At 35.0% G+C, this 23,385-nt stretch overlaps 1 protein-coding gene across 1 annotated transcript; it reads right to left on the reverse strand.

The window, feature by feature from the left end:
• Positions 1–10,185: 10,185 nt before the first annotated feature.
• On the reverse strand, positions 10,186–22,485 carry LOC110094573 (serine/threonine-protein kinase ATG1t). The gene is made up of 8 exons (XM_020819837.2): positions 22,117–22,485; positions 11,465–11,582; positions 11,304–11,362; positions 11,156–11,220; positions 10,989–11,082; positions 10,796–10,876; positions 10,494–10,605; positions 10,186–10,412 (listed from the first exon to the last, which is right to left on the reverse strand). The coding sequence occupies exons 1-8, from the start codon at positions 22,408–22,410 to the stop codon at positions 10,363–10,365; spliced, it is 873 nt and encodes a 290-aa protein (XP_020675496.1). The 5' UTR covers positions 22,411–22,485; the 3' UTR covers positions 10,186–10,362.
• Between the last annotated feature and the right edge of the window lie 900 nt (positions 22,486–23,385).

Genomic DNA, 23,385 nt, shown 5'->3' on the forward strand with positions numbered 1-23,385 from the left:
TGATCAAGATCCCATGATTCTATCATCCTGGGCCATCATGGTCCATAGTCTACTTAGTTAGAGGAGGTAGTCGACCTAACCTGATAGAAAAATCCTTCTCGAAAACCAGGGTTGCGTCGTCCAAGGGTGTCTTATAGACTTGGGGTGGATGTTCTAAGGGGATAAATTTGAATCCATATTAGATGCCAGAGAGCTTTGTGCCCTATCAATCATATCCTATTGATTCATATTTCAAGGATTTAGTGCAATTGGGGAGCATAGTGGCTCTAGCCATGACCCTAATTTAGTGGTGTCATTTGGCATCAAACCACTCGGTTTAGAGGGCCCCGATCATAACTATTTAACTATTGTGCAATTTGGTTGATAAATCGTCGGTTAGAGGACATGTGGCATGCCTTTATTGGCAAAAAACTATTTGAGAATAAATTCTAGTGATATTATCGACCAAACATTAGCTCTTTTTGAGCTGAAGTGATGTTTAAATTTTTCTACCTCAGCAAATTATTGCGAAAGATGGACGAATTTTACTTTAAGTGTTTGATGGTTCATTTCAATTTTAAATACTTGATTTTTAGAATTTTTAAAAATCTTGAAATTTCATAGGCATTTTGGTGGCATTTGAAATATTTGGAGTTAACCTCTTTGGTTGAGATCTACATCCAAAGGTTATCATCGGGGATCTAAGTAATTTAAATGTTTATCATTTGAACTATGTCAATTCTGTTCGCCAAATGACAAAAGATCAAGTTAATGCGGGTTTCATACCTTTAGTAGTGGACAATTCCTTTAATAGACCTTGAAGGCCTAATATGAACTATAAAACAAAATATATTGGTTGATACTGCGACTGTATATTTGTTTAACGGTTCGAACCGTGTCGACTCCTATCCATTCACATAGAATGATCGAGCTTAGATTTAAGTTCATTTCTAGACCTGCGCGGTATCCCCAATCATGACATGTATACCCATAACACACTTCTCAGGATCCATGTGGGTATTTAGAGGGAATGTTTGTAATTATATGTTAGACATTATCGACTTTGTCTAATTACTGATAAAGGACCGGGTTCCTTAGCGACTTTGTTCCTTTAATAGTGGATTTTCATTATTTATAAGCCATAAATGCCTAATATGAACTAAAATAAATATCTTGGTCAGCACCATGCAAATGTTACAACACTACTAACAAATATTATACTACTTCGTGTGGATATTTGTATTTGTTGCACAATAGATCAAAATACTTGCTGGCCATTAAATAATAATTGATCATAGGGGTGTTGTAATATTTGCAACATGTTGGTCACCACCCACATACACATTACTGTGTATATGATACATCTTTTATCATTGCCAATAGGTGCTTACATCCACTGCAATCTTCTATCTCTTGTACTTTCTTGCATGCAATATACAATATTTGTTGCAACCCACTGCATTTGTTATACATCCTTCATCGTTCATTCTTGACTATCCGTATCATTTTCATTACTCGCACGCTCAGGTGCATTTGCTTGTGTTTTGATGTTGAATGCTCATATTCGTCAAGAGCATTTCTAGTGAATTAATTGATGCGGACATCCAACCGTCCATGTCTATCCGAGAAGATGAAGATCAACGGTTGTCATCGTCCCACGTTATCTTACATTTTATTTGTAATTTTTAAATTTTTATTATAAATTTTTTCGTTTTTACACTCACTTAAGAGGGTCGTTATATGTAAGCCATAGGGGCATATGTGTCTTGTTTTAGTTTCTTAGGCATATATATAGAGGCCCTTTCTTGTGTAATGGGATGATAAATTGTTAATGAAATTTTATTCTACTTGTTTGATCTCTTAGTGAGCTCATGAGAGGAGAGTAATCTCTTTGTGAGTTCCAAGATTCCCAAGATCCCTTTGTGAGTTCTTAAGGAAGTGGCGCTTGTAGATCTATTTGTGAATTGGAGGTGTTGCTCGAGGTGTGTAGCTCCGGATTTTCTTTTTCATAAACCCAATTTATTTCTTCTCTACCTAACCAAACTCTCTTCCTCCCAAATTCCCTTCCACCGGCCCCCATAAGTCCACCGCCGACCACCCCAGGCCGATCCCGCCACCGGCGGCTCCGCCGGCCTCCTTGGGACGGCCAAGCCACCGGCCTCCAACCCTCCACCCGCCAGCCCTCTCTCCACCACTCCATATTTGAAATTCAAATTTCGAATTTCAAATTCTTTTCATATACGGAATCCCAAATTAGTAAAATTTCTTTCATGAATCCAATTTCAACATAAATCAAATTGGAGTTATTATTTTTCTTTCCGAATATTCAATACCTATTTGGAAACTCCTCTACCCCACCTCACCCAACTCACATGTTTGAAATTCAAATTTCAAAAGGGCATTAATTGCTTCACTAAAATAAGGTCAAGTAATTAAGAGAGCTATTAATTGAATTTCAAATTCAAATTTGAAATTCAAAAGCTTTCCAAATACTAGCACTTAAATTAGGAAACCCCTCTTGAAAATAAAATCTAAATTTTAATTCAGATTTTCTTTAATGCTTTGAATAATGTGTGGGCCCCACTTAATTAGCCATAATTCCCCTCTCCCCTCTCTCTCTCTCAGGCCAGCCCCACTCCATGAGCTTTCTCTCTCAAATTTCATTAATAGCCCCCCTCATTAAGCCTCCCTAATTACCTCCCACAATTCCCTCTCATCCAATTTAATTCCCCCCATTAAAATTTGAATTCAAATTCAAATTCATCCCGCCAATTCCACTTAATCTGAAAATTAATTTCAGATTTCCATTCTCTCTCCCCCAAATTGATTTGGGATTTAATTAATCTTGCCACCTAGGCAAGTAAATTAATCTTAAGACTATTTACCATTGTTATTCCCAAATTTTCCTATACTCTTTCAATTTCTGCATCAAGAAAGCCGAAACGCAACAGTTCTTCATGCCAAACTGCTATCTAGAATTTTCTGGATATGCACTGTTCTGAGATCCGATCACCCCTAGAGCTGCTGCCAAGGTTCCTAAGGTCAAGGCGTGCTGTCCAAACTTTCGTACTAGCTGTCTGAAGGTTTTGGTTCGCTTTCCAGGGAAGTTTGCACATGTTTTCTTGCTGTCCAAACATTTAGAAGGACTTCAAATGCTGCCTGAACGTTCTAGGTTGCTGATCACACGTTCAGGAAGGTTCTTAGATGCCACATACTTCCTCTCAAGCCTTCCTACAGCCGCGGGAGCTCCGAATTTTCTGATTACTTGGATCATTCTTGCATGTACGTTTTACATCATTAACACATTTATCATTTATTATTTATGGCCACTTATCTACGATATGTTGCATTCATTATGAACTCCCTTGCATTATGAATGGACCACCATGTTGCATGTTCCTTTATTCATGCTTCTAAGTGAATCACATTAGTTGGATATTCCCTTCCATATATACATGCAACACATATATTTCACAAGCTAGCTGGCATTAGTGGTATACTTGACATCTTCTCCATAACCTTCTTAGGTTTGTTTGTATCTCTGTTTAAAATTGCGCAATAAGAGGCGCGCCTCTGTGCAATTTGACCAAAAAACGTATCGAGGCTTACGCAATTCCTCACCTGGTAGAGGCGTACGCCTCACCTGGTAGAGGCATACGCCTCACCTGGTCTGAGGCGTGCCTCAGAGGCGCAATTGCGCAATTCTGGGTGAGGCGTATGCCTCACAGAAATGGCCCCACCTACTTAAAATGAATCCTCTTCTTCCCTTCATCCCGCACGGGTTCCTTGTTTTCCAAAAATTTCCTTCTCTGTTCGCGAAACAGACGGCATACCGCACGGTCGGCTTCCCTTCCCGCCGCCTCTCCCGCCGGCGCCGCCTCTCTCCGGCGAAGTTGAAGCGTCCGGCCGCCCTCTAGAAGTACTCCACAAATGATTTAGGTATTTTTTTTTTAGTTTAGGGTTAGATTTTTCAAGTGAAAGAAAATCTAGGATTTTATTACATCTATTTTCTCACTTTCCGCTATTTTCATATATCATTTAGATGTTTTTATTGTAAGATAGAGTATTACTATTATTTACCTGCTAAAACCCTTAATTTCTCATTTACACAATTCTATGTCCGTGAGGCTTACGCCTTGCCTCACGGACGAAAACCGTATCGAGGCTTAATTACGCAATTTTAAACTTTGGTTTGTATATATGCTTCATCCATTATGTGTTGTGCATTTTTATTTTATAAGGTGAACTGCACCCACGCTTACTAGTGTAATATGTTAATGCTTGCACTTTAATTGGTGACAACAATCTTTTAATATTTGATGGAAGTTCTATGCTGTCGCTTGCAAATCATGTTAATGCATTCATCACAGTCTTCTTGAAATGCCTTCGTCGAGGCCTCCTTGAGTGTATTCGTTACATGTTTGTCAGTCTCATTGTTTATGAACAAGTTAGCATGCTTACTAGAGGTTAAATGATGTTGGTTACTTGCAAAATGTATTTGTTTAAAACTTGTTCAGTAAATCTTGATCATCAATTGGTTATGTTCACTATGCACTGGTCTCCATTACTGATGCATTTTCTTGAAGTTGAATCATTGCTGATGAGAGAGACACTATTACATTCATTCATGCTCACTTTGCAAATATGTTACTTGTGTGTGAGTAATGGAGAATATCATAATTCTCTCATTGCCCTTGGAAGTAGCTCGTAGCTTGTATGGTAAATTTGCTCGTCGACATATGCTCACAATCAAATTGAAATTTGCTCGTTGACATATGCTCACAATCAAACTGCATATACTTTTTAATCATCATCATTTGCAGGGTTCCACTTGCTTGTTTGTATATTGATATTGACTATAAATATTTTATTGTATTCATCATATATCCTTGTAGTCATTGCAATTATCTCAAATCAATCAATTCCAAGAATTTTTGTTATCATCTATGAGTGAGTGGCACATGCAATTTCTTTAATTTTTTTTATTTACATATTAGTGCCATTAATTAGCTTTTGTATTTTAATGTGAATGTGCATTCATTAATCGAGGGTCTGATTTCCTGCGGCATAATTCAAATTCTCTGTTGTTCATACAAGTTCCCAGTGGTTCATTTTTTGTTCAAATTAGATCCTCTGTTCAACAAAAATTTGAAATCCTTCAGGTGTCTCTCCCATTTAGGGGAAATCCAAAAGTGGGGCCTTCCCCTCCATGTTATGAGAGTTCTTTAGGTAGGTGTCGGTCGACACCATGACCATATTTTTTTAATCCCCACCACGCTATGAGAGTGCTTAAGAATATTTGAGTTACCTGTTTGAAAACACACAATTTTCTTTCCCCACTGTGCTACGAGAGCGCTTAAGAATACTTATAAGTTCTCCCGCCACGCTACGAGAATGCGTATAGGGGGTTCCTCCAACTCACTGGAAACATCGAAAGCGGGGTTTTCAAGTTTTAGAAGTTATTCCTACGCAATGACGATGATGTTGTTGATGGCATGAGGATCAAGGCAGTGATGAAGTGCACAAACTTCACAAATCTTTCTCTCCTTTTTTATATATCTTTTCTTTCTTATATTTTTCTCTATTTTTTCTCTTTTTTTAAATATAAGTAATGATAATAATTATTTTCATAATTAATGATACTAATTATTACTAGCAATAATAATAACTATCATTAATAGCATTAATAATAATGATCATTATTACTATACAAAATAAATAACAATAACCATTAATCAATATCATCAATAGAGCATGAGGGCCAAAAGTTTTAGACTATTTTTCTGTATACCTGTTAATAGACTATTTAGGTTGTTAGGGTGTAAGTGCTGAATTGATTTGGGCTTATTGAGTGGGCTTTAGATCTGTGGAGATGTGCAAATTGGGTTTGATTGCAGGGGTCAATGCGGCTAGATGAGGCTGATGGACTTCAACTGGTGTGGAGGTTGACATCTTGATCGGAACTGGGAGGACGTGTTCGGCTTGGGGGGTTGCGTCGAAGGCGTATAGGTTTCGATCGGTTAGAGTGGAATCAAATCTTCGAGTGAGAGGGGTTTGTGGAGATTTAGGGCAAGGATCTGTCGGCATGGAAAAATTATTGCGTCCTCCCATCTGACGTAGAGATACGCCCTCCCACCGCCAAAAAACTCGATTTTTGCTCGGTATTGCTAGGTATTATTTGATAATAACAAGGAATATCATCATGTGAAGACCAATACCGAGTTATACCGAGCTATACCTAGCAATACCGAGCAATACAAAAAAATACCGAGTTTTTCTAGGAAAAACTAGGTATTTTTTTGTATTGCTCGGTATAGCTCAGTATAACTCGGTATTGATCTTCACATGATGATATTCCTCGTTATTGTTTGGTATTGCTCGATATTTCTCGTTTTTTAGTGCGATTTTAGTTCTGGGAGGACGTATTAATTTTTCGTCGGGGGCATGAGGAAGGAATTGGGATGTCTGGAGGTTGGTACTAGTAGGGTTCGACTTCTGTAGTAGGGCTGGCTTTGTGAGAGGAAAGCTCGATCAGAAAGATTAGATGAGTAAAGAAATGAGGTCGTGGATGCCATGAGGCTTGCAAAAGTCGGAGCAAGGGTTCGATTTCGGCATAGTGCGGACGGTTGGATGTGAAGAGGTGGAGATGTGCGGGAAGCTGGGGTTCGGTCTCGAGCAGGATTGGAAAGGAGGAGGCAAGGCTGGGACCGGAGGCCGTGAGGGCTATAGGGATTTAGAGATCGGAAGTGGGAGCTGCTTGCGAACATGAGAGGCTGGTTGAGGCTGATTGCTCATGCATGGAAGAAGAAAGGAGCGAAGGGAGGCTTCATCCTCATCTTAATAGCATGAATAGGAGTGTGAAACTAGAGGAAGTCACACACGAGGTGGATGGGCGACTAGATTCAACGCCGTTTGCAGACTTTAGAACGGGACTATAGCAACGGCAGGGCACGAGAAGGATTTCAGCAAGATTCTGGCAGACATGGATATATTTTTTTTATTAAAAAAAAAAAAAATCTACTGTGGAGGACAACAATGATTTATACATTCAAGCAAAAAACTGGCATAACAAGGCATATCATAAATCATTGATACACGTCTTCTAACGTTTGTAGTCGTTCAATTTTTCACTTATGTCCTGTTATAAAATTTTATAGCACTAATGATAAATCATCATACAATTGCTTTACTTAAGAGTGTAATAGAATTATAGGCAAGGCTATTAAAACTTGGTAGAGGAATAGATCGCTTTCGTGTAATCTGGACTGAACAGAATAAGTGGAATTATGATATCTGTTTTTGGTTTTCAAATTTTACATATATTGATGTAATAAGAGAGTATACTTGGAAGTATTCTTAGACTTCTTTACGTGTTTTACTTACAAATATTTGGTTCCCGTTATGAAATATTAAAAGTAAAGACCTAACAAAAAAAAAAAAAGAAGAAATAATACCTACAGTACAATGAAAAGGAATTTTATTAATAAAGGAGTGATGTGCTTATGAACAGAGGTTAAATGATATTGGTTACTTGCAAATTATATTTGTTTAAAACTTGTTTAAAAAATCTTGATCATCGATTGGTTATGTTCACTATGCACTGTTCTCCTTTACTGATGCATTTTCTTGAAGTTGAATCATTTCTGATGAGAGAGACGCTATTACATTCATTCACGCTGACTTCGCAAAAATGTTACTTGTGTGTGAGTAATGGAGAATATCATAATTCTCTCATTGCCCTTGGAAGTAGCTCGTAGCTTGTATGGTAAATTTGCTCATCGACATATGCTCACAATCAAACTGCATATATTTTTCAATCATCATCATTTGCAGGGTTCCACTTGCTTGTTTGTATATTGATATTGACTATAAATATTTTATTGTATTCTTCATATATCCTTGTAGTCATCACAATTATCTCAAGTCAATCAATTCCATGAATTTTTGTTATCATCTGTGAGTGACTGGCACGTGCAAGTTCTTTAATTTTTTTTTATTTACATATTAGGGCCATTAATTAGCTTTTGTATTTTAATGTGAGTGTGCATTCATTAATCGAGTGCCTGATTATATGCGACATAGTTCAACTTCTCTGTTGTTCATACAAGTCTGTAGTGATTCATTTTTTGTTCAAATTAGATCCTCTGTTCAACAAATTTTTGAAATCCTTTCGGTGTCTCCCCCATTTAGGGGATATCCAAAAGTCGGGCCTTTCCCTCCATGTTACAAGAGTTCTTTAGGTAGGTGTCGGTCGACACTATGGCCATATTTTTTCAATCCCCGCCACGCTATGAGAGTGCTTAAGGGTATTTGAGGCACCTGTTTGAAAACACACAATTTTCTTTCCCCACTGTGCTACAAGAGCGCTTAAGGATACTTATAAGTTCTCCCGCCATGCTACGAGAGCATGTACAAGGCCTACCCGTTTTGTTGTAAGCGTCACGTCAGACTTTCTCCTATCGTGCTATGAGAATGCGTATAGGGGGGGGGGGGGGTCATCAAACTCGTTGGAAACAGGGGGGGGGGGTCATCCAACTCGCTGGAAACATTGAAAGCGGGGTTTTCAAGTTTTAAAAGTTATTCCTACGCGATGACGACGATGTTGTTGATGGCATGAGTATCAAGGCGGTGATGAAGTGCAAATCTTTCTCTCCTTTTTTATATATCTTTTCTTGTTTATATTTTTGTCTATTTTTTCTCTTTTTTTAAATATAAGTAATGATAATAATTATTTTCATAATTAATGATACTAATTATTACTAATAATAATAATAGCTATCATTAATAACATTAATAATAATGATCATTATTACTATACAAAATAAATAAACTAACCATTACTCAATATCATCAATAGAGCATGAGGGGCAAAAGTTTTAGACGATTTTTTTTGTATACCTGTTAATAGATATTTAGGTTGTTAGGGTGCAAGTGCTGAATTGATTTGGGCTTATTGAGTTGGGCTTTAGATGTGTGGAGATGTGGAAAATGGGTTTGATTGCAGGGGGCACTGCAGCAAGATGAGGCTGATGGACTTCAACTGGAGTGGAGGTTGACATCTTGATCGGAACTGGGAGGACCTGTTCGGCTTGGGGGGTTGAGTCGAAGGCGTATAGGGTTCGATCAGTTAGAGTGGAATCAAATCTTCGAGTGAGAGGGGTTTGTGGAGATTGGGCAAGGAGCTGTCGGCATGAGGAAGGAATTGGGATGTCTGGATGTTGGCACTAGTAGGGTTCGACTTCTGTAGTAGGGCTGGATTTGTGTGAGGAAAGCTCGATCAGAAAGATTAGACGAGTAAAGGACTGAGGTCGTGGATGTCATGAGGCTTGTATAAGCCGGAGCAAGGGTTCAATATCAGCATGGTGCGGACGATTGGGTGTGAAGAGGAGGAGATGCGCGGGGAGTTGGGGTTCGGTCTCGAGCAGGATTGGAAAGGAGGCAAGGGCTGGGACCGGAGGTCGTGAGGGCTATAGGGATTTAGAGACCGGAAGTGGGAGCTGCTTGCGAACATGAGAGGAGGATGGCTAAGGCTGATTGCTCATACGTGGAAGAAGAAACGAGCGAAGGGAGGCTTCATCCTCATCTTAATAGCGTGAATAGGAGTGTGAAACTAGAGGAAGTCACACACAGGATGGATGGGCGACTGGATTCAATGCCGTTTGCAGACTTTAGGACAGGACTATTGCGACGGTAGGGTACGAGAAGGATTTCAGCAAGATTCTGGCAGACATGGATATATTTTTTTTTATTTAAAAAAAAAAATCTACTGTGGAGGACAACAATGATTTATACATTCAAGCAAATATCTGGCATAACAAGGCATATCATAAATCATTGATACACGTCTTCTAACGTTTGTAGTCGTTCAATTTTTCACTTATGCCCTGTTATAAAATTTTATAGCACTAATGATAAATCATCATACAATTGCTTTACTTAAGCGTGTAATAGAATTATAGGCAAGGCTATTAAAACTTGGTAGAGGAATAGCTCGCTTTCGTGTAATCTGGACTTTACAGAATAAGTGGTATTATGATATCTGTTTTTGTTTTCAAATTTTACATATATTGATGTAATAAGAGAAGTATACTTGGAAGTATTCTTAGACTTCTTTACGTGTTTTACTTACAAATATTTGGTTCCTGTTATGAAATATTAAAAGTAAAGACCTAACAAAAAAAAAAAAGAAGAAGAAGAAATAATACCTACAGTACAATGAAAAGGAATTTTATTAATAAAGAAGGAATGTGCTTATGAACAGATCATAATCACATAGTGTTCATCTAATTGTCGACAAACACTGAAATCTATATAATAGAACTAAAGGTAATATGCACGATTGGTTACTTTCCCATCTGAACAACTTTCGAACATTTTTCTCCATCATTTGAAAAAGTTGTGCTTAAAGAATTCATCAAAGGACAAGCGGGATACTGTAATATTAAAAACTTTCATAAGCATAAGTAGGACATGTATTGATTGGAATTTACTAATTGGTTAGGTACTATATGAACCTGGATTCTTGCATAGAAGCCGCCTGCATATATCAATCGAATCAGAATGAAGGCTGGGAAGAATGAACTCCGAGAAAGGTAATGATGTGCTATCTCGTATGCTCTTCAGAAGCTGAAAATTATCAAGAGGATCCTCATAAATAGTGGTGTAAACGAGTAGAGAGTTTGAACTTGATTAATTAATAGAATTTGAACTCGAGCTCATGCTTAGTTCTACGAGTTCAAGTTGGCTCACAAGCAGCATATTTATAATGAAAGAAAGAAAATGATTATGATTCAATGCAGTAAAATATATGAATTACCTGAACGTTATTTTTACCACGAAAAGGAGGGTATCCATTTAAAAGCTCAAACAAAATAGCTCCAACACTCCACATGTCCACCTGAGGGTGAAATTTGTTAGAAATTCATTCGCAGAACAATATATATAGCCGTCCATGTAATATTACATTGCACATAAATCAGTCAAATAGAATAATAAACCACAGTAATTACCTTATTATCATACTTCTGAAATTGCATGACCTCAGGAGCCATGTATAATGGAGAACCACAAACAGCATCAGCAAATTCACCAGGGTGTACAACTCTGACCAACAAATGAATATGGCATGTAAAACTAATGATGACACTAAACCAAATATTTAGCACTTTTTTCATACCTAGATAAGCCAAAATCTGCAATCTTGAGAACCGCATCACTTGTAGGAGTAGAAAGAAGTATATTCTGAAAAGCCATATGTTCAATGCAAAATCATGTAAGAAAATATTATTTAAGTTGAGAATTTAGCAGTAATTTTTTTTTTGTACCTCAGGTTTTAAGTCCCTATGGATGATATGATTAGAATGCAAAACACTCAATCCAGATCCTATCATAAAGATAAATTGATCCAATGTTATAACAATTTTTTGACTTGAGGGCTACATAATAACAAAAAATTCATTATTGGAAAACTGAAGATGGGCAATACCAAGCTGTATCATAAACTTTCTGACAATAGGTTCATGTAGTCTTCCATGTTGCTTAATGTAAGCAGCTAAATCTCCTCCAGCACAGAATTCTAACACAAGAAATATACACCCATTTCCCTGAAATTGTAAGCACAATTCAAATTGAGAATTAAGCCCTAGTATGTAATGTAGGTGATAGTAAACTTCAGCAGAAGGACATTCAAATATTGAAGTTGAGTAATTGTGACTTCTATTGGAGGAGTGGGTCACCATATGAATGATTACAGTAGAGTGGTATAGGATGCTCCAGGATTTATAATGCACATCAAGTATGCAATACAAATTTTGATGTGATTAATTGATGCAACAAACATGCAACTTTAACAGGAAGCAAAACCATTAACACTAAATCAATTATGTAATACTTATAATGAAAACCAAAAATACTAGAAATCCAAATTAGGTGAGAAAATTTTGGAATTCTAATATAAATTAACAAATAGAAAATTTAAATTCACAAAAGGCAACAAGTGACTAAAATTTCATGCATAGAAAAGAAACAAATTGTAAATCTAACAAAAAGCAATCTCATTTTCAAACAATAAGAATAAAACAATTAAAGATAAAAAAAAAAAGATATGAACAAAAAGAAATATCTAACATATGGGTATACCTTACACTTGAATATAGAAACTACCTGTCCCAAATACTCCAAATATCAGACTTGACTAAGAATTACAACATCGGAAAAATAAAGATTTGCACAATCCAAAAGCAAACTTCATTCAAACAAAAAGTTGCTTTCATCCTTGGAATAACTATTTAAACCATAAATACAATAAGCAGCACTGCCAAAGAAGAAACTATAAAATAGCAAGAAATGCAGCTCATTCGCCCCTAAAAGCCAAATAAAGTATATGTTAACACCTACAGTTGAAACTAAGCTAAAGTGGCACAATAAGCCAAATTCCCATTAGTCCTAAATGAAAGGCTGTGAGAAATGCACAATAAGACCATCTATAGTTCCACTACAGTCATGAAAGAGCTTTTAGAAACACAACTATTAGAAGCTGCAAAAAACATCTTGTTGGAATGGCCTCAATAATAGGAGTCCAAGGGAATCCTGAAACAACATTTCTCCTCACCTCTAAAAAAAATTCAACTTTAACGAATTATTAAGCCAATATTCTCTACAAAACCTAAGAAGAACAATTGAGCTTTACATAAAGATATTCATCGGTCATCCTAGACATACTGCACCAATTCTCCTCAACTCTAAAAAATCAATTATGACGAATATTTCTCTACAAAATCAAAAAGCAACTATTGAGCTTCATGAATCACCACATATAGATTTCTCTTTCAGTTTCCTTAGGTAATTTTGGCATCCACGCTATCAATAGTAGATACAATTTTCATCATAAATAAAACAAGTATAAGATTAGTATGGTTATCTAAAAAATTTACGGACAACGTATCAAAGGTGAAATTAGATAAAAAAGATGGGAAATGAGAATACTACAAAAATTAATTGATGGTAAATCATAAATGATAAACAATTAGATCGAATATATTAATAATTTGGCTAGCAATCTAAGGAAATCTTTTTAATGTAGATGGGCCTTAACTTATCCCCCACTTTAGATTATATATATATAAATATAATTATTTAAGTTAATAGTTCTTTTAAAAATTTCATTGCAAATTAAGAATATGAATAATAGATAATGCATACTTGGGTAATCACAAAATTCTTATAGTTTTCTAAAAGAAAGATTGATGTAAGATATCTTAAGATCAGGATTCAATAATACTAACATAGGCTAAGATGCAAAAAGAAATGCACAATAAAAGACAATTCTAAAATTTTCAACTTTTAATTGGGGAAAAATTAGTTTATTTTGATTTCAAATAAAAAATCATACTTTCATTCATTCCAAACAATAACATAAAAGCTGTCAAAATCAAAATTTTCATAAGAAATCTAAGAACAAATATCAAATTCCAAATCAATTAAGGTTCACCTCACTAAAAATGAAAAAGGTATGTACTGAACTTGATAAGTTCTAAATTACTCACAACAATAACAACAACAAGCTTTTATCCCAATATGTGGGGTCGGCTACATGAATCATTTTTTTCTATTATGTCCTATTGAGAGTTAAATTTTCATTTAAATCTGTTAAATCTCAACCTTACGATCCCAAAGATATCCATGGCTGTGAACAGTAATCCGTGGGAAGACTACATGGATTGCATTAATTCATCCCATTGATTTAGGAATAATTGTATTCATGTTATTATAAGAGTTATTTGTTTCCTTATTGATATACCTTGTATAGATCTATAAATAGGGAGTAGATTGCTTAATAAAATTCAAGCTTTTCCCTCTCAAATCCCGGTTTTAACAAAATCTATTAAAAAAAGCCATTTTTAATATTACGCACACAAATTAATCATATATTAGTTTGGATGAAAGAATAAAGATAGAAATCGCCAATTGGAAGTTAAACATTCATGTCAGTATAATAAGAAGCATCCCACAAAAGTCATCCTCAAGACTTGTAAAGCACTCAATAATATTATCAAAGGCGAGTTAGAAGCTCACTTGGGAGCCCTAGTGAGGCAAGGCAAGGTTCTAGCACCTCACCCACCTCCCAAGTAGATTTCGTCACAAAGCCATTGAATAGGAAAGTGTCGAGGTATAAGGAGCTAGAGTGCATGTCTCAGGAATGCAAAGTTTTATTATTTTTTAAAGCAAACACAACCATATTATGAGATAGAAGATTACAAATCTAATGATAGGGAAGAGAGTTTGCATGATCGAAAGATGAAATAAATAATAAGGAAGATTAGATTAACCTTACACTATGAAAGCTAGAAACTTAAAAGATTAATTTGTTTATTTAAACTTAAAATATAACTTCTAAAGCTTGTGGACATTTTGTTAAACAATCTAATTATCAAGGTAGTCACTTCGCATGAGGAATGACGAATCTTGGAAACTTTTTATACCTATTACATTTTAAGATTAAATTATGATGGAGATTATTTTGTACACCCAAAAAGTATTCATCATAATTAAAATAGGTGAAATTTATTGGTGCCTCACATCACTCAAACAAACACAAGAGCTAACAGTTAGTTCCTCAAGCATTATCCGGCATGTTGCGTTGGAGGGCCCTAACATCTTTAATAACACTGATGCTTAATGAATCCAAATTCAAAAACACACAAGATTTAATAAATTTTATTTAATTATAAATTTTACATGTTTATAGGGCCCCATTTATAACTCAAAATATTCAAAATCAATTACTTCTTGGAATCCTCTAGGATATAACCTAAAACTACAAAATTTGGACTCAACACCGTTAGATTATGGCAATAACAAATTTCCAATCTATGTTTCAGCACAACAGCAAGTTTTCAATTTCCAAAACTCATCTCTGGTAATTTCATATTTTTGATACATTAACATGTCACATAGAAGGCGACCCAAACTAAACAAGTTAAATATTTGCATGTATGATTAATGCACTTTAAAATTCGTCTAGATAAATACAAAGCTGAATTTCACATTTTTTAAACCAATCATCATTAACAAGTTGTCTAAAATATTGACGCAATTTACCTTTCACCAAAATTTTCTTTCTATGTTTAAGAACGAAAAACAAAACTTAGGCTTCGTTTGGGACAACTTAATGCTATCTAAAACAGCTTTCTAGTACAAAAATTTTTAGAACTAGAAAATTTTGTACTAGAAAGTTGCTTTTAAAAAAAAAAATTATAATAGAAAGCTGTTTTAGAAAGCACAAAGAAAGCTGTCCCAAAAGAAGCTTTAATTAAGTTTGATTTGTAAGAAAATTTTTGTTAAAAACTACATCAGAATTTCAACCATTAAAAAAGCGGACAAGGCGTCCGCATTGAGTCGCGCCTCAAGTCGAGATGGAAGTCATGCGTATCGGGGCTTACGCCTCGAACCATCCAGCGAAGCCTACGATTTTTTCGCACGAGGCGTACGCATCAGAGTGTAACGCCTCGAGGCAGTACGAGGCACCGCCTCGAAATGTTTTATTCAGTATATATGTAAATACGATGCAACTGATTCGTGTTCGCTTATAGGATTAGGGCTTCCTGTGAGAATTGAAAGGCGAACTAGAGGCGAAGCTGTGAGGGAAAGAGACGAAGCGGTGAGGGAAGGAGACGAAGCCGTGAGCGAAGGAGACGAAGTCGGAAGGAGACGACGAAGGAAACGAAGCCAAAAGAAATAATGGTTTCGAAAGCAGGAAACGAAGCCGAAGTTGTGAGTGCAGGAAACGTTCAGGCCTCGGTTAGGTCAGAAGAGTATAGGTGAGCAGTGTTGGGCCTTGACTTTGACGTGCAGTAACGAAAGCTTGAATAACTCATGATTCGGATTTCTTTCATTCATCCGCTCGGTACATGCTCGGTACTGCTAGGTATCGCTAGGTCCATGCTCGGTACCGAGCAGTATATGCTTGGTACCGAGCATGCACCTAGCGATACCTAGTAGTACCGAGCATGTACCTAACGATACCTAGTAGTACCTAGCGATACCTAGCAGTATATGCCGAGCGGTACATGCTCGGTACCGCACGGTATCTTTCCATACAAACAACTTACGAACTTAAAAACAAGCAGAATTTCAAAATTACTCTTACAATAAATTTTGTTCCGGGGTAGCGCCCCCTTGGACCCCCGGCAGATTGGTATATTGTTGTATTCATGTTGTCTTATTACTGGTAGAACAAATAATTGTTAAAATATGTCATATTGTTGATTTTGTGTTGTGATTTCTTTGCATGTGAATAAATAAAAATATTGTATATATCATTAATTTGATGTTGATTATTTATTTCTATAAATTATTAGCATGACTAGTGGCACAAGAAATGATAGGAAACTCTTCTTACTATGGATCACAACATGAAGGTTCTAGTAGTGGAAGCCATCTAATTTTTTCTAATGGAGGCACTCGGGATCCCATGGATAGATTTATGATGAATATTTATGACGAGGATAATATAAACACTCAGGATCTTCAGCCTCCTACTGCTACAAAAGAACTCAGGAATAGAGAATAATTTGTATATTTATAATTTTAATTTTAATATTTATGTTCAAGTCTTCTACTTCAATCAATATTCATAAAATACTATTTATTTTCATGTAGAACGTTGGTGGAGTCAGTTTGGAGATGATGCTCCCGAGTTGAAAGTTTTTACAGTTAAAGTTCTTAGCCTAACATGTTCAGTTTCTGCATGCGAGCGTAATTGGAGCATCTTCAATCAAATTCATACTAAGAGAAAAAATCGATTGACGACAGATCGAATAAACAAACTAGTTTATGTTATGTTTAACAAAAAATTGAAAGATAAACATCTCAAATTACAGAAGCAATGAAGCATTGATAATGAAATTGACCCTTTACTTGTTGACGATTTACAATCTGATGATGAATGTGTTACTTTTAAGAATGTTGATGTTTTTGAAGTTGAAGCAGAAGGAGAAACTCATGTCAATGAAGACAATGAAGTAACTACTCATGTATATAAAAGAAAGAAACAAAGTGAGATTGGAGCTTCAAAAAAATTCAAAGATATTCTTAAATATAATGAATTATTTTTTATGCTATTATTATTTCATTCTAGAGCTGATGGAATATTAACTGATATAGAGGATAACAAAAAAAAATTATAGATGAAGAAGAGTTTGAAAATAACTTTGACATTAATTATGAAGATTCTTCTGAAGGCAATCAAATTTATGATAAGTCTACATTGGGTCTTGATCATAAAGGGAAGTTTTATTTTTAAGTGAGTTTATTTTAAATCTTCTTTTTAAGTAATATACTAATATTATCTTTGAACAAATCATCATATTCATAATTGATATAATATTTTATTATTTTTTGTCATTATTCATAATTATAAATTACTTTATTTTTATCATTTTTTAGGCTTACGTCTCGATCCGCCTCGATTCCCGATTTCTCCTTTTAAAACGTTGCAGAATTTAACTCAATTTGTTCAATAATTCATCAATTATAACAAGCATGAATTGTTCAATTCCAAATTCAATGTTAGACAATTTTTTTAATTAAAAATCCAAATTCACAGCAAGGAGCATATTCAATTTCACGTGGAAGCTTAGGTTCACAATCAAGGTTATATTCAGTTATTATTTTCTGTATAGCTTCATATATGATTGTAGGATTAATTTTAATTTATATTTTGAGATTTAGATTTAAAATCAATCTCATACGCAAATTCAATTATAAGCACAAGGTATTACTTAATCATGTACAGATTTACATTCATTTTTAGAAGTAGACACAATTTCTCTCAAAGGCTTGTGTTCTAATATGATCTAAAGCTTAATAGCGAATTCAAATTCTAGTTCCATCATGATATCATGCTTGTATACTTGCTAACACGGAAAAGCGTACCATAGCAAAAAGGTCCTTGAGGATCCATAGCATATAGCACTAGGCACGATGTATAACATTTTAAACAAAACATAAGATCTTACAAAATTGTAAATAAAAATATAGATAAAAATGAAAGGCTATTAAATTGAAAGACAAACTATCATGGTAACAAGAGAAACAAAAATGATGCTCACGTTCAAGTGGTCAACACATCAACCACTTAAAGTTCAAAATATAACAATCCTTCTTTCAAATCTAATATTTTATAAGAAATTAAATTAACCCTCTTGAGAATCACCATTATAAGTAAAAAAAGTCACTTTTCCTTCATCAATATCATCTCCAAAATCATAATCTTCTTCATCACCCCAATCATCTTCATGTTTAGTTCCAATAATATTAAGCCTAGATGAAGATTCCTTCTCTGTCATTAAATCACTCTCGAATATAATAGCTTTTGTCATCGACACGTGACTTTGCAATAGTATTCAATGTCAAATCTTCCTCACTAATAACTAATTCATTATCTTCATCTAACTAATCATACATTTTTCCAGTTAAACAGTCATTTGCATTATATGTATCATTTAAAGAGGCCAATCACATCACGATTGTTTATGTGAATCAATCCCCTATTCTATTTCATATAAACTTAATCTTTAAAGAGTCCATGATTTACGTTGTTACTTCTTTTGTTATGAAGCTATGTTGAAAATCATTGAAATTAATAAATTATAAAATTTCTCAGTAATAATCACACATAAATTCATTTTATACTTATATATTCAAATATACTTCAATTAAGTTCACACTCAGATGAAATAGAGGATGGGCTAAGGACTTTTATTACAAAACTTTGTAAGTATGAAGCTCCTTAGCAATACACTTGCCACCAACTAGACGGAAATAATAAAATATTTAACTACTTTAATTTTTATTTAAATATAAAAATATTACTCAATAATAATTATAGTTTTTTTTTTTGAAATTATGTACTTGGTGCCTAAGTGTTCCTTCGTCTTACAAGGAATATAAAAAATCCTTCACCCCTAATGTATACACTCAACTCATTGCTAATTTTTTCTTATTCATTGATGGATAGCCAACCTTCCAATGCATCCATTAACTATTTCCTTATCTTTTGCGATATCAAGGTTACTAAAAAAATATTCAAGATTTTAAAAATGTGCAGCTGCATACAAAGGATTATGAAGCTGCACTTCCCATTTATACCAATTATCACCAATTTTAAAGCTTGCAACTGCTTCTTTAATCTAATCCATTATTCTTGTGTGCGCGCGCGCGCGTATATATATATCTCTATTAGCCAATTGTAAGTCAGGTGTCAATAAATATTGGATCCGCTAGCTCAACCGGAATCCGACCCAAAAATTCAGATTTGAGTTATAATGTTTAATAAATGGGTTAGATTCAGATAGTGCATTCCGACCAATTTATTAAATAGGTAGGTTTAGGTTGACCCTCCAACCTGATTTGACCAAAAAAATAACCTATTTAATATTTTTTCCTTAAAATTCTTTTATTTGTTGGTATAATATTTTCATTTTTAATCAATTAACCTAAAATTTATAGTTAAAGTATTAATAAAAATATTTTTTTTAATTAAAATGAGTTATTGTGTCTGGTTTATGTTGCTAGCGGGTCAGGCTCGAATCAAGCTCTTTGATCTATTTATTAAACTGGTCATATTCGGGTTGATCAAATTCAGGTTGGATAAATATTGGGTCGGACATGAACCCGGCCTGTTTGACCCATTTTGACACCCCTAATCTAAGTACTTACAACAAAAGACCACCTACGTTGAGGGAATATTCAACACTATTCCTGAAAAAATTATGACAAGATGTTTTTTTATGCTTGTTTTGCAATAACTTCCTTTGCATAAAGACCCAACACAAATTTCTTACATGTAAACGATTTCTTTAGATGCAATTGTTGCTGATGAAAATATTGTAATATAAAGAAGGCAGCAACAAAACATGTTTTGGCCCGTCTTGAATTGTACATTTCTTCATTAATTAAAGCAATTAAGGTCTTGAATACATGAAGCTATGCACCACCATCGCCCTCTTAAAGCATTGTTGTAAGCTTTGAATCTTAAAAATATCATCCCACATTAAATCCAAATAATGAGCGGCTTAAGAAATCCAACATAAGTGTGGATATTTATCCGTCGATAACATCCTTATAATAATTTGAAAATTATTGAACAATACATTAATAAGCTATTAAAAAAGCATAAGCCAAATAAAAGTTTGTAATGAGTGACAAGTGAGCAAGAGCATTTCACAAGAACTATCAGTAACCACTTGAATTACACTATGGTCAAATATAATCAATAAACTTGCTCAATAGTTTGAAAATCTTCGCTGCATTATTTGGTTAAGAACTAAAATCAATGACTATCAATGTTGGTCCTCTTGGAAAATTTAATGCATCCTCAAAATGGCAAATTCTTCCAAAGTTCAGCTATCCTAGGATGAATGACCTATCAAGACACAGATTTGGGGTGAGTCTCTCTTGATCAAGCTCTTCTAAGGCGAGTGCCTCTCTTCTTCGAGCTCCTCAAAGGTGAGTCCCTTCTTGATCGAGCTCCTCCTAAGAGAGTTAGCCTAATCTCCAATCATTTAGTGAGCTCCCTCAGTTCCTGTGACTTGTCTAGATAATAGTCCGCATACAGGGGTATACATTTAGTTCCAACGTTCTCTTGTACCTTTGGAGAGCGACTTGAAAAAATGAGAAATATCATATTGAAGCTATTTTGTGCAATATAATATCGAGGACTGTTTCATTTATACAATGTTTAAGAATACGATGAATGATGAATGTATGAATAACTTCAATTTTAAAGAATTTTGTAAGTATTACTTGACCTTTTGTCTTTATTTCTTTAGACTAAGACAACGCCTAAGCTAAACCTCATTTTTTGCTAGATTTTTTATCCGCACGAGGTAAACCATCATAACTTGCCACTTTCGTTAGACAACTCACTACTCTCACTAATCAATACAAATCTTGTAAAAAGGGAAGATTCTAAGTTCTAGGACTTATTTATTTCTATAAAATAATAAGAGATTCAACACAATACTTGAGAGCTATAGGATATGTTTTTTTTTATTAACGCCATTATATATATATATATATATATATATATATATATATATTATATATATATATTATATATATATATATATATATTATATATTTTTTTTTTCTTAAGAGAAAATTGTATAGATGAATTAAGAAAAAAAGATGAGTTTGTTAAGTGTAGATTGTCCACTTACGTGAGGGACTTAATCTCCTGCAGGGAGTAATCTCACAACTTTTAAACTTGAGTCTAAGCCAAGATCACTCTGAAGCCAAGCTTGAGGTGGAATAGATGAGCATCTCCTACTAATGGGGCAAGTGGTTCCAAAGTAAAGGCGAGAACCCTCACGAGGGTGAGTTCTTCTTGGTTCACATTTTTTAGATCAAGTGATCTATCAGGACAAATAATTTAGGGGCGAGTACCATTCTCAGTCAAGCTCTCTTGAGGCGAGTGCCACTCTTGGTCAAGCTCCACTGAGGCGACTATTATTTTGGCCAAGCTTCTCTAAGGCAAGTGAGCCTGATCTCTACTTCTTTTGTGTGTTCCCTTAGTTCCTAAGACTCATCCAGATGTTGAGTCTGCATACAAGGTTATACATTAACCATATCTATTCGAGATTACACCAAATGAATTACATAAATTTTAATCTAATCTGACAAATTTATTCCAGCTAAAAGTGTTGAGCATTAGCCATGATCCACCACACTACAGAGTTAAGAAAAAATAAAGCAACACCTACACAAAAAAAAAGGCATCAATAATCACTTTTTCCATAAATCACAAGATAAAAATCCCCAAACGTCAACATGATCCACCGCATTACATAGGCAATTGGGCATATCACACCATCAAGAGCACATATGTGACTGCCTTAAAACAATGAAACGCAAACCCTAAATCCTGTATTCCTAGCATAGCATATGCCCATCGCCAACCACAGTGTACTAAAAAAAACGCCCATCGCAAACCACAACCAGTTATGTACCCACACTTCAAGGCACACATTATAATTATAGGCAAGATCCTGAATTTCAAACATTAAAAATAAAAAATTCGAAACGAAAATAGGGAGGATGCGAGACTAAGCGAAGATAGGAGATGATCAAACGAACCCGAATAACTTCGAAGAGCTTGATAATGTTTGGGTGCCGAACACTGGCAAGGAAGCTGAGCTCGCATTCTAAGCATTCCCTGAGGTTTCTAGTGATCCCCGAGAGCTGAACCCGCTTAACCGCCACGTCCTGCCTACTGGACCGATGCACCGCCCTCCACACCTCCGTGAACGGCGCTTCACCCCCCAACCTCTCCTTCACCTCGTACTCATCTAAATCGGCAATCGACGCCGAGATATCATCAGAATCCGCTGCGTCGGCCTTCATCCGTTGCCTTCTCTCCACATAATCCATGGCTCCATGAACCCAAGAGGGGAAAAAAACACTGGAGGATTCGAGATGATCGAAGAAAACCCAGGACAGTTTTTAATAGGTCCAATTCATGTTTCACTTCTTATTACAATCTCGATCAATATATTTAAAATTACTATAATTAGAATACAATCCCATTATATTTCTTTTATAATAACAAATTTTTTTTAGGTCATTTAAGGCAAATACACACTCAACGACTCGAACCCAAAACCTCAAGTGTGAAGCCTAAGCTCTCAACCAACAGACCAATGTGAGATGTGTCAATAACAACCTTTATCCCACTACATGAATTTTTTTATCCATTGTCTTATGAAGAATCAAAATCTTATTTAAGTCTAATAAGAAAATTTTATTTCTAATATATCTTCTAAGCAAATCTTTTTAGGTTTACCTATACCTTTCTTAACATAGGCCAAATATAATATAGCTACTCTCATAAGCAGGTCATTTCCATGCAAACATTTTATATGACCAAACCATCTAAGATGACTCTATCTAATCTTATATACCATATGAGTTATTCAAAATCATGAGAAAAGAAAACTCAAAAATATTTTTATTAGCATTCTTTAAACGCCTCCATCTAATTATAGGATAAAATTTTACTTTATTTTTCATAATCCACTCCATCTTAAATTCCAAAACTAGTAAATGACGTTGGGTACATAAACTTTCACTTAGAACAACTTTATAATCTATATAATCTAGACGATCTATTTTTCCTATAAGAAAATAATCAATATGAGTTTTACTCTATATATCTAGCTCGTCGCCTACAATTGTTTACTCGCCCGCGTGTCATTCAGCTCAAGAACGAGCTTCATCATCTCTCTATGAGAGATCAAACCATGATGCAATATCTTCTTACCATTAAATCCAAAGTGGAATCAATAGCCATGGCAGGCACTCCTTTGGATCACGAGGATATCATCCTCTATACATTAAATGATTTTC

Source organism: Dendrobium catenatum, unplaced genomic scaffold (genome assembly GCF_001605985.2).
Source record: "Dendrobium catenatum unplaced genomic scaffold, ASM160598v2 fragScaff_scaffold_441, whole genome shotgun sequence".
Lineage (NCBI taxonomy): Eukaryota > Viridiplantae > Streptophyta > Magnoliopsida > Asparagales > Orchidaceae > Dendrobium > Dendrobium catenatum.

Coding starts and splice junctions, on each gene's coding strand:
- LOC110094573 (XM_020819837.2), bottom strand. CDS start 22,410: ATGGATTATGTGGAGAGAAGGCAACGGATGAAGGCCGACGCAGCGGAT. Junction 11,221..11,303: donor ATAGGGACTTAAAACCTGAG/GTACAAAAAAAA, acceptor ATGGCTTTTCAG/AATATACTTCTTTCTACTCC. Junction 10,413..10,493: donor GCTTCTATGCAAGAATCCAG/GTTCATATAGTA, acceptor TTAATATTACAG/TATCCCGCTTGTCCTTTGAT.